Below are 15,132 nucleotides of genomic sequence, written 5' to 3' on the forward strand. Positions count from 1 at the left end.
ACTTTGAAGATGCTCAAACTCAGGACAAAAGGGAGAAATGAACGAAGAGGAAGGCACATTCGCGATCAACTCCCACCCAGAAACCTATATCCCCACTGTGGAAGGATGTGTGGATTCAGAATTGGCCTCCACAGCCACTTACAGACTCACTGTTAAGTTCGTGTTCATGGAAGACAATCTTACTAGGCTACGAGTGATCACCAAAGAAGAATATGGCAGGCTTATCCTATGCTCTTGTATTCTTAACGATGACGGTGCTTAGATTTTAATTTTGGCCAATGCTTTCCTTTGGCCAGTGGATCATCACATGGGGAAGTGATATTGAGCAATGCTCCTAAGATTATGAGAGGGAGAACCTCTCCTAAAATAAGTTTGCTCTTGAACAGTGTCTGCGTGGGTGTCCTCTGCAAGTCCTTCCCAAGCAATCTCAAATTATGTCAGCTTGTCTCAGGCCCTCCAAGTGCCCCTATTTTCCAGGGACATCCCTGATTTAGAGAAGCCATCCTGGTTTCCAATTTGATCCCAGAATGTCCCTCTTTTCTTTGTTGTTGTTGTTGTTTAGTCGTTTAGTCGTGTCTGACTCTTCGTGACCCCATGGACCAGAGCACGCCAGGCACTCCTGTCTTCCACTGCCTCCCGCAGTGCCTCTTTTCTTTAGGCTGTCCCTATCTTCATTAGAGAAATATTGGAGGATCATCTGGTAGGATGTCTCAATTTTTACTGGAGAAATGTTGGAGGGTATGGTGTTATCCGACCCCAAGCCATCAGAAGGCAATCCTGTATAGGGAATTTTTTTTTTTAAAAAAAAGTTTAGTGTTTTATTATGTTTTCATATATGTTGGAAACTGCCCAGAGTAGCTGGGGCAACCCAGTCAGATGTGTGGGGTATAAACAGCAAAATTATCATTATGGAATGAGACGTCCCTATTTTCATCGGAGAGAGGCTGGAGGGTATGTTGTCTGTCTCTGCTCCTCCCTCTTCATACCTTTTTGAGCTATGGGAAACCAGTGGGGAGGGTAGCTGGGTGCTGCAGGACGGGGAGACATCCTGGCTTCCTTACCAGTCTGACTCATCTCAGCCTCTTAGCCCCACTCCTCTCCAGCCCCCGCTTCTGCCTCTTGCTCTGGACTGCTCTCCACCCAGCCTCTTCCTGCTCTGTTACCTCTTCTTCTTCTTCTTCTTCTTCTTGCTCTCCAACTCTTGACCTTTTATTAGCTTTAGAAAGTGTAAAGGTTTGCCGCTAGATCTTGTTGAAAGCAGCTATGTCAACACCCTGGACGTAATCTTCAAACTTGGTGATCTCCTCTTCCAGTATATCTGTCCCAACTTTGTCATCTTCCACCACACATTGGATCTGGAGTTGATTGATGTCATAACCCACTGGGAACAGTTTGGAGGCTCCCCAAACCAGACCACCCATCTGAACAGATCTGACACATTCCTCCATCTTGGCCGTGTCCGTCTCATCGTCCCAGGGTTTGACATCCAAGAGGATGGAAGACTTGGCAATCAGGCCAGGTTTCTTGGACTTCTTCTCTGCATATCGCTTGAGCCGCTCTTCCCGGACTCTGGCAGCTTCCTTGTCTTCCTCCTCCTCGTCACTACCAAACAGGTTCTGACACCTCCTTCTCTCAGTCTGCCCCCCCTTCTCCCTCTGATCACTCATCGTCACCCACCACCACTTCTGTGGCTTTGAGCCTCCTGCCCTTTGGGGTTCCCTAGCGGGTACCTTCCACCACTCCTCCGCTTCCAGCCAGCTCATAACAAACAGTCTTTTTTTCATGCAAAAGGGTGGGAGCAGCAGCAGAGAAGAGCTATTGCAGAGATGTGGAACCTCAGGCCTGCAGTCCAAATGTGGCCCTCCAGGCCTCTCCCCCTGGCCCCTGGAACTCTTCTCAGGGCACACCCCTCACTGGCCTTGCTTCACACCCTCGTTGAGTGCTTTTGCCTGCCCTTGAACTGTGACAACTGCTGCACCCTTCTGCACAAAAAGTAAAAAATGGCATGCGTTGCCCTACCAACTTTGCTGCTGGCCCTGCCCACTACAGGGGTGTGGCCCTCAGGAGCCTGCCTGGCAGGGAATGCGGCCCCCGGGGCTTATATCGTTTCCCCAGCCTTGCTGAGGGAATCCCACAGGCACCTGCAAGGAAGCAGAATGCTGGACCAGACTTGCCCTTGATCTGATGCCGCAGGACTTGATTTATGTCCTTCGCATAAGTTTCTCTTCCATCACTCTTTCCATACCGTTCAGGATTTTATCAACACCTGTGCCTGCATTTGCTGCTGCTGTGGTTTAGGGCCCAGCAGAAAGGTAATGTGCACCTGAGACCAGCTACAAGCTGCCTCTTAGGACGTCAGCCAATACCTTTCAAAGGGAATTTGATGATAAATGGGGTGCGGGGGTCTTTCCCGCTTTTATCCTTCTCCCCCCGGGGATGTTGCAGATTTCTATGGACGGCTTGACCTCTGGGTGACCTCTGAACCCTGTGCTTGGCAATTTTATAGGACCAAAGTAAAGATGGCTCCCAAGACGTGCCTGGGGGTGCTGACTGCATGTGTGTGTGTGTGTGAGGGAGGGAGAGAGAGCTGAAAAATTAGACTGAATCAAAGCAGAAAATGAATTTTCATTTATCTTGCGATGATGCACGAGGTAACAGGAAGACAAATAGCTGCTTCTGAGTCTTCCTTTATCACTGTCAGTGCAATTAATAGGCGACGGCCTTCGTTACCATGTTGCTGCTAAAGAGGGACCACTTCCCTCTCCACCCCCCTCCCCACCCTCACTCACCCCGGAGGGGAGATTAACGGGAGGAGAGAAGCACTCTGGGCCTTCCCAACTTCTGCAACGGTGGAGAGAAACGCTAACATGGGACGTTGCTGGGCGAGCAGAACAGGAAGCATGGGAAACCCAAATGAGGCCCATGCAATGGATGCCTGGCTTCAGGAATTGCTGGAAGATTCAGGAGAGATTAAGAAGAAAGGACTTCTTCATGCACCGCATGGAGAAGTCAGTGGTGGCCACCAATCTAAATGGCTTTAAACGAGGATTGGATAAACTCATCGAGGAGAAGGTTGTCAATAGCCACGATGGTTCTGCTCTGCTTCTACAGTTGGAGGGAGCAATGTTTTTGAATGCTGGAAACTAGTCTACGGCCATACTACCCTGAACATCTCATCTGAATGCTGGAAACTGCCGGAGGGGAGAGTGCTTCTCAGCTTGGGTCACGCTTGCAGTCTTCCAAAGGGCCTCTGGTTGGCCACTGCAAGAACAGGATGCTGGACTAAGTGAGCTATTGGTCTGATCCAGCAGGTTCTTTTTGTGTTCTTAAATTTGGGGAGAAGTAGCATAGATGGCAAATGTGCCTGGGGAGTTGCCACCCATGGTGGTGGTGGGGAAAAGGAGGAGGTAGAAAATTTGAGGAGGAGGGATGGAGGGCCACATTCCTCCATGACAACTTTCTGGGGTCCAAATGCAGGAGGGCGGAGCCACAAACGGGCAGAGCAACACGTGTGTGCATTTTACATTTGTCCAACAAGTTGTTGTTGTTATTTGAATGTATATTCCACACAGGGCGGTGTACATTGTTTCCCCACTCCTCATTAAAACCCCATAACAACCCTGTGAGGTAGGTTGTGACTGACCCACAGTCACCCAGTGATCTTCATGGCTGAGTGGGATTTGAACCCTGGTCTCTGAAGTCATAGTCCACCACTCTAACCATTATGTCGCACTAGCTAGTTGCTACAATGACTCACCCACACTTCTTCAGTCCTCCACTGAGGATAAGGAAGGTATTTTGCAATGCTGGTGAGAGGCATGGCCTGTGAAGAGAGGCGTGTGACTGAGGAGTGGGTGTGGCCTGGGGAGTGTCTCAAGGGCCAGACAGAAAGAGCCAGAGGGCCATGTTTATGGAGCAGAAATTGGAAATGGTGGGATGATACTGTTGGGTAAGAGGCAGCCTTCTGATTCCTAAAGAGCCATACTTGAAAGGCTGGAAGCAAATAAAAGAGAGTGGAGAGTTGGGAAGATGAGTTCTAAAGACTCACTGTCTTAGCTGAAGAGGCAAGCCTGACCTGGAAGCGTTTATAGTGAGGTAAGATCATGGAGAAGTACCAGGGTGTCTGGATGTTGGAGCCAAGTTGCATGCTAGAGAATCTAGCTGCCAGAACCTTGAGATGCTCAGTATTATGTTCAGAGAAAGCCAAAAAGGTGAAGTCATTTTGCATGCTGAAGAGGCTAGCTCTTCATCCTGAAATCTCAAGGGGAAATCACCAGTATGCTCAGGGAGTGCCCATGGGTTGTCTTTGGGTGTCATGATTTCTTATGCAAGAGGTGACAAACCCCAGCCCCGGGGAGGGGTTCATCCTTCTGATCTCTCTATCCAGGCTTGCTTTGTACCCCCACCTCAAGTATTCTTGCCTGGTTGGAATGTGTCCTTGAACTCAGGCACCTGACCTGCTGAATGCTGAAGAAGCTAGCCCTCCATTTGGAAACCTCAAGGGGGGGCTCATCAGTGTGCTCAGGGAGAGCCACATGGCATGCTGAAGAGGCTAGGCTTCCACTATTGGACCTCAAGGGGGTTCAGGGGGAGTCCATGGGCTGTCTTGGGATGGAGCCGTGCTGTATGCTGAAGAGGCTAGCCCACTCTGAAACCTCGAGAAACACTCATCAGGATGCTCAGAGAGGTACAGAAGTGAAATGCGAATTTGTCTGAGAAGTAATGATTTGGCCTTCAAGGCCTTCTTGGGAGCTTCCTAGAGACACCTGGGCCACTGTGGAAAGCAGAGGGCTCTATCCAATGCTAGACTCATTGAGATAAGCACAGCTAAGTTAGCCATGTTTATTAATGTATTTTATTGCTGTGAACTGCCCTGTAATCTTTGGAAGAGGGATGCTATACAAATTTCATGAATAATAACAACTTCCGTGTGTCTACTTTGAGTAGGACTAGCATCAGCTACAACCCAGAGAGTCGGACACCATGGATGACCCAGCAGGAGTCTTCTGATGTCCTTATTGCAACCTCAAATTGCTACAGTGTTGGGATGGTCCAAACGTCTCCTCTGACCCTTCCGTTGCCTTTTAGAAGTCAAACCCATTCCCTGCAGCCATGGTAAAACAAGGAGGTAGAGCGGGGAAGGAACTTAACACCTCCCGCCCCCCAAGAAAAGCTAATTTGAATCCAAATACCATTAGCGTCCGCCACATCATTGGGAATGAATGAGTTGCGTAGGGGGCATGGTGGCTAATTTCGGCGATGACATTTGTCTTCATGAGCGAGGAGGGGAGGAATAATTTAGGGGGATGGAATTGTGCCACTCTTGAATTATTTCTCTCCCCCCTTACTCCTTCCCAATCTCTCTCTCCATCCGTGAGTGGAGCTAATTGTCATAAAAATAATTTGCATGTCAATGACACCTCTCAGCCAAAGACCCCAGGCGCCGTTCAAGATGGTCATGACTGAAGAAGACAGGGATGGGGCAGTCCATTTGTCTTTCTGGGGTCAGCAAGACACTTCCTTGGAGAGCCTCTGAGGGACCGGCCATTGCTTCAAAAATAAGGATCCTGGAGCACCTAAGATCTTTGGCACCGGACAAGAAAGGGCGTCTGAATGACATTGATATGTTTTTTCATCCTGCAAGTCAATTCCCCCTATTCCCAATTTGGATTGGTTTTTATGTAGGCATATATGGGCTGTGTGCAGTATGCTGAAGAGGCTAGCCTTCCACCCTGCCTTCTCAGCCTTGTACAAAATGTACAAAATGTGTTCTGTAACAACAACAACAACAACAACAACAACAGCAGCAACAACAACAAATTCCTTCTGAGTTGCCTTAGTCACCCTGGCCAGCTTCCAACACAGATACAACATCCAACATGAAAAGCTTCCCTAAACAGGGATGCTTTCAGAAGACCCTCGAAGCTAGACCCTGGTGTCTGGGCTGAGTGGAGACACTCCTTCGGATATACAGGGCTGAAGCTGTTTAGGGCTTTAAAGGTCAGCACCAACACTTTGAATTGTGCTTGGAAAATGTATTGCAAACCAATGTGGATCTTTTAGGACCTGTATTAGGTAGTCCCGATGGCCACTACCAGATAAAAGTGAAATGTCACTGAACCAAATAACAAGGAGTCAAAATCTCGGGTGTTTCACTGGGGGAACACTCATCAGAAGAGTGTGTCAGGTCTGAGAGTGTTAAAAATCACTTTATAATCATTTCAGGGATACCCAAGAAGGTGTGTGTACATGATAGGAACGAATAACAAAGTGAAAGATTTGCAGATTGCAAAGATTTACAGAAGGCTGATCACCGAAGAATTGACGCTTTTGAATTATGGTGCTGGAGGAGACTCTTGAGAGTCCCATGGACTGCAAGAAGATCAGACCTCTCCATTCTTAAGGAAATCAGCCCTGAGTGCTCACTGGAAGGACAGATCCTGAAGCTGAGGCTCCAATACTTTGGCCACCTCATGAGAAGAGAAGACTCCCTGGAAAAGACCCTGATGTTGGGAAAGAGGGAGGGCACAAGGAGAAGGGGACGACAGAGGACGAGATGGTTGGACAGTGTTCTTGAAGCTACCAGCATGAGTTTGACCAAACTGTGGGAGGCAGTGGAAGACAGGAGTGCCTGGCGTGCTCTGGTCCATGGGGTCACGAAGAGTCAGACACAACTAAACAACTATATGTAGCTTATAGAAGCTGTGATATATGGCTGAGGAGGGCAGGAGAAGAGAAGAGGAAAGCAAGTCTTCAAACACCAGTTATGTCTACATCTCATCCAAAAAGTTTAGCAGGAGACATTTTGGCAAATTTTTTAAAAATCCACTGGGACAGAACTTTTTCCCCTGAAAAAGAGGACGTGTCCTGGAAAAAGAGGACACATGGCAAGCCTACCTTGGGCCAATCATGCTCCCCTCAGCCTCACCTACCTTGCAGGGTTCTTGTGGAGCAGGGAGAACCATAGGTGCCACCTTCAGCTGCTTGGAGGAAAAGTTGGAGTATAAATTCAAGAAATAAATGTTTGGGTTAAAAGTGGGTCTGAGAAGTTCGAAGAAGCTCAGGCCGCAGAGTAATTGTGGGCCGTTAAAGCACAGCAAGACCCCCCACTGTTTCTCCGTTGCTGCTGCAGGCAGGTTCCCTCTAGGCCCGGGAAGAAAATCTCCTCCTCTTCCCCTCGAGGAAAGGGAGCGCAAGGAGGGGCCGGTGGTGCAAGGACCGCTGAGCTCCTCTTCCCGGTGACCACTATAGATTACCGCTCAGTGGAAGGACCTTAACCGCGCGACAAGGACAAGGCCATAAAGAGATGAAACACCTGCACCCCTCCTCTGCTGCCAGAGAGCAGACCCCAGGTGTGTGATACAGAGCAGTTAAATTTCATCATTACCCTTTCTTCGATGGTATTTTTTTATAGGATTTTTTTTTTACTATGGGCTCTAAAGGTGCCAGATGCATCTCAAGACCTAAGCGGGCATCTCTTGTCAACCTTGACAGCTGTGGGGAATCTATCTATCTCTGTCTCTATGTATCTCTATCTATCTCTATCTATCTCTATCTATCATCTATCTATCTATCTATCTATCTATCTATCTATCTATCTATCTATCTATCTATCTATCTAATCTATCTATCATCTATCTATCTATCTATCTATCTATCTATCTATCTATCTATCTATCTATCTATCTATCATCTATCTATCTAATCTGTATGTGTGTGTGTGTGTGTGTGTGTGTGTGAAGAAATGACAAAGTCCCGGCTTAATATTTTTGATAACTATGTTCTGTGTGGGCCATCCATCTCCACAGAAGAGTTTTTTCCCCCCGGTGGGGCCAGGAGAGGAAAACAGCTGAGCGTTTAAGGATGAAAAATTAATTGCCCTTTGAAAGCACAGTGGGCTGCCTATTAAACTGTGTCGCCAGCCATCGCTGCCTTTTGATGGGGGGGGGGCGGGGGGCGGGACACATGGATATGGAGACTCCAGTGTATTTACTTGTTTTGGGTGCTTGGCGGTAACTATTTTCCCTCCCAAGCAAAAGAGGTCAAAGGTGATGGCTTCTCCCCAAGGCGAGGGTGACAGCCCTTGAATTAAGACCCGCAAACGGACATTTAAATGCATGGAAATTTAGAAGAGCTCTATAGCTAAGATGAGAGGTGTCTTAAAAAAAGAAAAAGTCGTCTCTGGTTGAATCTGATTTTTCTGCTCTTTCCGTTCCCTCCCAGCTTTGCCCACTGGTGGCCCAGATCCATAACTTTGACACCCTCCGTGGGCTCAAATTGATGGGTGGGTGTCCACCTGTCCATCACCTGATGTCATCAACAGAAACAAAACACTGTTGATAGTTTTCTTGAATGGTACACTGCAATCCAGAGTAAAGGACCCCTGGGCGGTTAAGTCCAGTCAAAGGCGACTATGGGGTTGTGGCGCTCAGCTCTCTTTCAGGCCGAGGGAACCAGCATTTGCCCACAGAAAGCATTCCAGGTCATGTGGCCAGCATGACTAAACTGCTTCTGGCTCAACGGGACACCATGACGGAAACCAGGGTGCATGGAAATGTTGTTTACCTTCCTGCCACAGCAGTACCTACTCATCTACATGCACTGGCATGCTTTTGAACTGCTAGGTTGGCAGGAGCTGGGACAGAGCAACGGAAGCTCACTCCGTCGCAGGGATTCGAACTGCCAACCTTCTGATCGGCAAGCCCAAGAGGTTCAGTGGTTTAGACCACAGCGCCACCCACGTCCCACAATCCAGAGTATACCGTACACCACAGGGTGGCTATTATTATTATTATTATTATTATTATTATTATTATTATTAAAATATATATATATACCCCTCTTCATCTGAAGATCTCGGGGACGTTCATCATCATCATCATCATCATCATCATCAACATCATCATATAATTATACCCCGTCCATCTGGCTGGGTTTCCCCAGCCACAAATTAAAAATACAGGATATTTTTATAAATAGATGATAGCTAGATAGATAGAAGTAAAACAAAACAATGGTTTTTGGACCAAAGTCTGCATTCAGTCTTGGCCAACTCACCAGAGGCCACTCGCTCTGGACATGGGAAGGTGAGGATTTAATCTGTACATATGCACAAACTGAACTGAAGCGTGGAGAAATGAGAATAAGAGAGGCATCCAAATTGGTAGGTTTGTCCCGTCCGATAGTAGGAAGATAGCATTTCTTTTAGTATATCAGGGGAGGGGGAACTTTTCCAGCCTATGGACCACATGCCTTTCCGAGTAACCATCCACGGGCCACATGGCAGCAGTGGGTGGAGCCAAGTGGCAGAAATGGGCGGAGCAACAGATGTAATTTTTTTTGCTTTGTACGGTAGACTTGTTTCTGCCCACATTCACACACCCCTCGCCATCCTCCATTGTCACGGTCCGGTCTACAGGCGATCGAAGTCCCGGCTGAGGACGTCGGGACTGGGGGCAAGACGGTGGGGTGGGAGCAGGAACGAGAGTCCAGAAGTCAGAGGTATGAGGGTCATGAAGCAAGGAGTCAAGGGTCTGGGGGTTGAGAAGCAAGGCGTCACGAAGTCAAGGGTCCGAGGATCAGGAAGCCCAAGGCAGGAAACGCGTTGCTGTGGCAAAGAGCCGAAAGGAAATGCTGACCTTATATCCCTTCCCACCACATGCTGTGAGTTACCAATCGGCCTCACCTGTGAGGCTTGCCTCTTCGGAACAAACTTGGGAAGGCCCCAGTCCTGCGAAGCCCTACTGGACACAGGGTCTGGCTCCTGCATGCGCTCCTGACTGGCATGATCAGAGTTCAAGGACACCTCCTATACATTGCAACATTAGAGGGAGGCAAATTGGAGCACGACCTTGATGGAGGCCCCACCCCTCTCACTCTGGCCCCACCCCTCACTTGCCCCCTGCCCCCCTCTCTCGGCTCCCTCCGTCTCTTGTACCTTTGCCCTACACTGCAGCCTCTGTTGCCTCGCTTGCCGCGTCCTCTACCTCTGCTTCCTTTGTGGCCACCGCCATACCTGCAGAAGCCAACGCCACTTCCTGAAGTGCAGCTCTGGTTTCCGGAAGTAGGTTGGCAGCAGGTATTCCAGGATTGCGATCGGAAGCTGGGGTGGCTTCTGTAAATCCAGGATGCCCCACTTAATACGGGAGAGTTGCGTGGTAGGACATCTCAGCCAGACAAAACCACACCGGGGCAACCCAGTCAGATGGGCGGCCTATAAATTAAAAAAATATATAATTACTACTTGAGGAGGGTCTGAAGCAGGGTCCGTGAGGGGTGTAGCCTAGGGAGATGGGGTGTGGCATGGAAAGAGTTCCAAGGGCCAGAGAGAGAGGCTGAAGGGGCCGCATTCAGAAATCAGGAGGAAATGCGTCCCCCATTTTCCAGAGGCTTTCTGCCAGAGGCAGGGGAGCACCCAGCGCTTTAACGAACCCTTATGTTTTTGCATAATCCAAGATGAAAGGGCCTTTCTCTGCTTCCTCCGATCCCCCTTTCTGCCTTGTCGTTTTTGGCAGGCTCCCACACAAATTTGTGAAAGGAGCCGGAATTGATTCAGTTGTCTCAGAAGCGCTGCCTAAGCGGCTCAGCCCCAAAGAGAAGCCTCTCTCTCTCTCCCTCCTCCCCACCCACCAAATCCACCCACGGCCCCCAATTGGAGGGGCTCCCGGGATGCAGATTGTGATGAGCTCGGCAATAGTTTGATTGCCCTGAGAAAATGAGAATGCCCAGAATAGAACTTTCTCTTTGAAAAAGAAAAAGTGTCGCTGTTGCTATATTGAGATGCTACAGTCCAAAGAGCTCTTCCTCTTCCTCTTCCCTCCTCCTCCTCTGCTTCCTTTCCTGATGACTCTCAGGAAACACAGGCCGGTTCCCAGAAGACTGAGAGCACTACCATAGGCCTGAGGTGCTGTCATGTGACTCCCCTCCCAGCCAATCATTGACTCAAGGGGGTGGAGCATAGCTACCCATTCTCCTTGCATTTCCACTTTTTAGCCAGCTGCCAAAAGTATGGTGCTCTATCCCAGTCCTTCTTTAAGACAAGGTTTATAATGGTTGCGCCCAAAGTTTCAATCCCGCCAGAACCATGAACTCCCTTAGTGAGGCCTTGAGGAAGTCACTCTTACTTTGGCCCCATCTGCAAGATGCGTTTAACCAGGGCGGTCCAACTTTTCATACCAAGGGGGCCACAAGATAAATTTGACACAGAACCCTCGGCCCAACACCAAATCAAATTTCCATGTGGTAAATTAAATTGTTTGCAATATAGTTCATATTATTTAATATACACGATCAATATAATTAAGTAAATATATATCATTAAACACCCAATTAATAGATTTAATATATTTAATCATTGAACAAATTTAACACACAAACAGGTGCAAGCACTTTCATTAACGACACATGTTGACCCAAAAATATATTCATGCTTCATGTATACATTATTTTATGTTAAAAATCATATTTTATGTAAATGGACAAATTTTATGTAAATAATTAAATACATATTACCAATAACCAGACTTAAAACGTTAAGACTTTAAGATGTTTTTTCTAGAAGGAGATAAAAAAACCTACAAAACTTTTAGAAGACTTTTGAAGGGAGCCCTGAATAGGGAAGTTTTTGAGGTTTGGTGTTCTATTAGGCTTTTATATTTGTTGGAAGCTTTCCAGAGTGACTTGGGCAACTGAGTCAAATAAGTGGGGTACAAATAACAACAACAATAACTACTTTGAGAATTTTGGCCGCTGTGAGAGCAGGATGCTGGGCAAAGCTTGGATAGCTCAAATGGTTGGAATGGGGTGCTGATAATGTAGTGGTTAAGAGCGATAGACTCGTAATCTGGTGAACCGGGTTTGCGTCTCCGCTCCTCCACATGCAGCTGCTGGGTGACCTTGGGCCAGTCACACTTCTCTGAAGTCTCTCAGCCCCACTCACCTCACAGAGTGTTTGTTGTGGGGAAGGAAGGGAAAGGAGAATGTTAGCCGCTTTGAGACTCCTTCGGGTAGTGATAAAGCCAGATATCAAATCCAAACTCCTCCTCCTCCTCTTCTTCTTCTTCTTCTTCTTCTTCTTCTTCTTCTTCTTCTTCTTCTTCAAAGCTTGGATAGCTCAGATGGTTGGAATGGGGCGCTGATAATGTCAAGGTGGCAGGTTCAATCCCCGTATGGGACAGCTGCATATTCCTGCATTTCAGGGAGTTGGACTAGATGATCCTCAGGGTCCTTTCCACCTCTATACTTCTGTGACTCTATGATTCTATGACTAGATGGGCCCAGAGGTGAATGAAGGTGTTGTGTCACCCGGGGCGGGGCGTCACTACATAGGGCTCATGTGCGGCGCCGTGAACAGAGGAGGGATCCCACCACCATCCGTACGGTGCTTGAGCGGTGCCGGTGGCAAACTGCTATGTACAGCGCATGCATGTGCCGCACACACGCTGTACATAGTGGTTTGCTGCTGGCGCCAGGATCCTCTGCTCATGGCTGCAGCCATGAACGGAGGATCCTCCACATGCGGCTGCGGTGGCGTGATGGCTGCTTGCGCTGCCGGGAGCCGCCGCGGGGTGCCTTCTTGTCACCCACCCAGACATGGCACCTGGGGCAAACTGTCCCCTGCCCCCCATTGTGACGCCACTGGATGGGCCATTGGCCTCATCCCGCAGCCTTTCCTAACATTCAGGGGATGAGGAATCGCACAGGTCCACAGGACTCCCTGCTGAACCTCCACTGTTGCTTGACAGATTTCCATGGAGGGTAAAGCTATCAGTTGCTACCAGCCATGATGGCTACGTCCTGTCCCACTGTTGGAGGCAGTGTGCTTCTGAATACCAGTTTCTGGAAACTGTTGGAGTGGGGACTTCCTGTTGCACTCAGGTCTTGTTTGCAGACTTCTCAATGTGTGTGTGTGTGGGGGGGTCTGACTGGCCACTGTGAGAACAGATTGCTGGACTAGACGGGCCTTCAGCCTGATCCACTAGCACTCTTCTGCTCTTTTGCTCTGCCTACAATGGCGGCAGTGAGAGATTTTACTTTCTTGGGCTCCATGATCACTGCAGAAGGTGACAGCAGCCACAAAATTAAAAGACGCCTGCTTCTTGGGAGAAAAGCAATGACAAACCTAGACGGCATCTTAAAAAGCAGAGACATCACCTTGCCGACCAAGGTCCGTATAGTTAAAACTATGTTTTTCCCAGTAGTGATGTATGGAAGTGAGAGCTGGACCATAAAGAAGGCTGATCGCCGAAGAATTGATGCTTTTGAATTATGGTGCTGGAGGAGACTCTTGAGAGTCCCATGGACTGCAAGAAGATCAAACCTCTCCATTCTGAAGGAAATCAGCCCTGAGTGCTCAATGGAAGGACAGATCCTGAAGCTGAGGCTCCAATACTTTGGCCACCTCATGAGAAGAGAAGACTCCCTGGAAAAGGCCCTGATGCTGGGAAAGACAGAGGGCACAAGGAGAAGGGGATGACAGAGGACGAGATGGTTGGACAGTGTTCTCGAAGCTACCAGTATGAGTTTGACCAAGCTGCGGGAGGCAGTGGAAGACAGGAGTGCCTGGCGTGCTCTGGTCCATGGGGTCACGAAGAGTCGGACACAACTAAATGACTAAACAACAACAACAACAATGACGGCAAGTGGTTCTTTTTTCTGCTCACATGCTACATGACTCATATGTGATTCATGCAAGCCACAATTTATCTCTGGTCCCCTACACATGATTTTTTTGGGGTGTGTGTGTGATGGTGGTTGCTTTTTTTATTCAGAAACAACAGCAACAGGAAGTTGGGGACAAGCTCTCCTTGAGAGCTGTAAGCCACATGACGGAACAGCAGGGAATTCTGGGAAATCAAGCTCAGAAGCAGAAGTGGACCAGGGTGCGGGGAGAGCAAGGCAAGAAGCCACATGGCCAAACAGCTGTTTTCTCCCTGCATTTGTTGCCTGGGCTGACTTCTGAATAGGTCGTGGTGGCACCTGGCATTGGCTGAAGCCTCATTTATCAGGCCCTCGGGTTAGGAAACGGGAGGTGAGAGGGAAGAAATGGGAAAATGGAAAGCATGAAAGGAAGCAGGGGAAGATAGACTCTCTTCCCCCAACCCCCTTTTCTCACAACCCCTCCCCACAATCTTAAATGTGCTGATAGAGCTCGTTGTAATTAATAAGGACCAAATCTAGCCGGGGACTCATAGAGGGCTGGAGACCGCTTCTCGTTTATCAAAGTCTTCAGTGTCAAAATGCCAAGCAGGAGTGGGGAGGGGTGTGTGTGTGTGTGTGTGTGTGTGTGTGTGTGTGTGTGTGAAATTCCAGGCATTAGAACAGAAAGTTAGAAACCTGCTCTGCAGAACCAAAAAAGAGACCAAAGGCTCAGTGGCCAAAGATTTGAAAGGAAGGCCTGAGCTTCAAAGATGCACTGATTGCATTTCTATCCCACCTTTTCCTCCAAGAAGCTCAAGGTGGTGTACGTGGGTCTCCCCTTCCTCGTTTAATCCCCACAACAACCCTGTGAGGCAGGGTAGAGAGGCAGCAAGTGGTTCAAGGTCACCCAGTGAGCTTCGAGTGGGGATTCAAACCCTGGTCTCCCAGGGCCTAGTCTGACACTCTAACCAATACACCACGCTGGCTCACCACATAAAGATCAGCCTGGGCGTTTAATGATCTTGCTCCAGAGCTCCGGGGGTTCTGTCTAAGTGGGGAATCTGTGGATTGGGGAGCAGTGCATAGTCAGTCATTTGGGGATTTTTGACATCCTCAGTGTTTAGAGTTTGAGAAGTGGAACCAGGAAGGAAGTCTTGTTGTATGGCAGCAGCGGACTTTAGTCTTTCAAATTCCAGTGCCTCCCTGTGTGAGGCCAAATTTCGGCACCCCCTTGCCTTCTGTTCTGCTCAATGCTCTACGCCATGGTTGCAGCACCCTGTGGTGTCCCACTGTGGTGGAACCAGTTGCGCTGCCCTAAATCAGCCTCTGATGACAGGGCTGTCTAACCCGAGGCCCTGAAGATGTTGAGATAACAAAAACCTGAGTGCTATGAGTTGTGTTCCATGACAAATTCAAGAAAAATAGGGCTACTGATGGCTACTAGCCACTTTGGCTATGCTCCACCTCCACTGTCAGAGACCATGTGCCGCTGAA

General features: G+C 48.6%; 1 protein-coding gene across 1 annotated transcript; it reads right to left on the reverse strand.

Annotated features, from left to right (window-relative positions):
- Positions 1-1,155: 1,155 nt before the first annotated feature.
- Positions 1,156-1,667, reverse strand: LOC309331833 (elongation factor 1-delta-like; the record flags this gene model as incomplete). The annotated part of the gene is made up of 1 exon (XM_081844339.1): positions 1,156-1,667. One exon carries the CDS (start codon positions 1,665-1,667, stop codon positions 1,242-1,244), a length of 426 nt encoding a protein of 141 aa, XP_081700465.1. The 3' UTR covers positions 1,156-1,241.
- Positions 1,668-15,132: the final 13,465 nt, after the last annotated feature.

This window comes from Podarcis erhardii (genome assembly GCF_964252035.2).
Source record: "Podarcis erhardii genome assembly, chromosome: 16".
Taxonomy (NCBI): domain Eukaryota; kingdom Metazoa; phylum Chordata; class Lepidosauria; order Squamata; family Lacertidae; genus Podarcis; species Podarcis erhardii.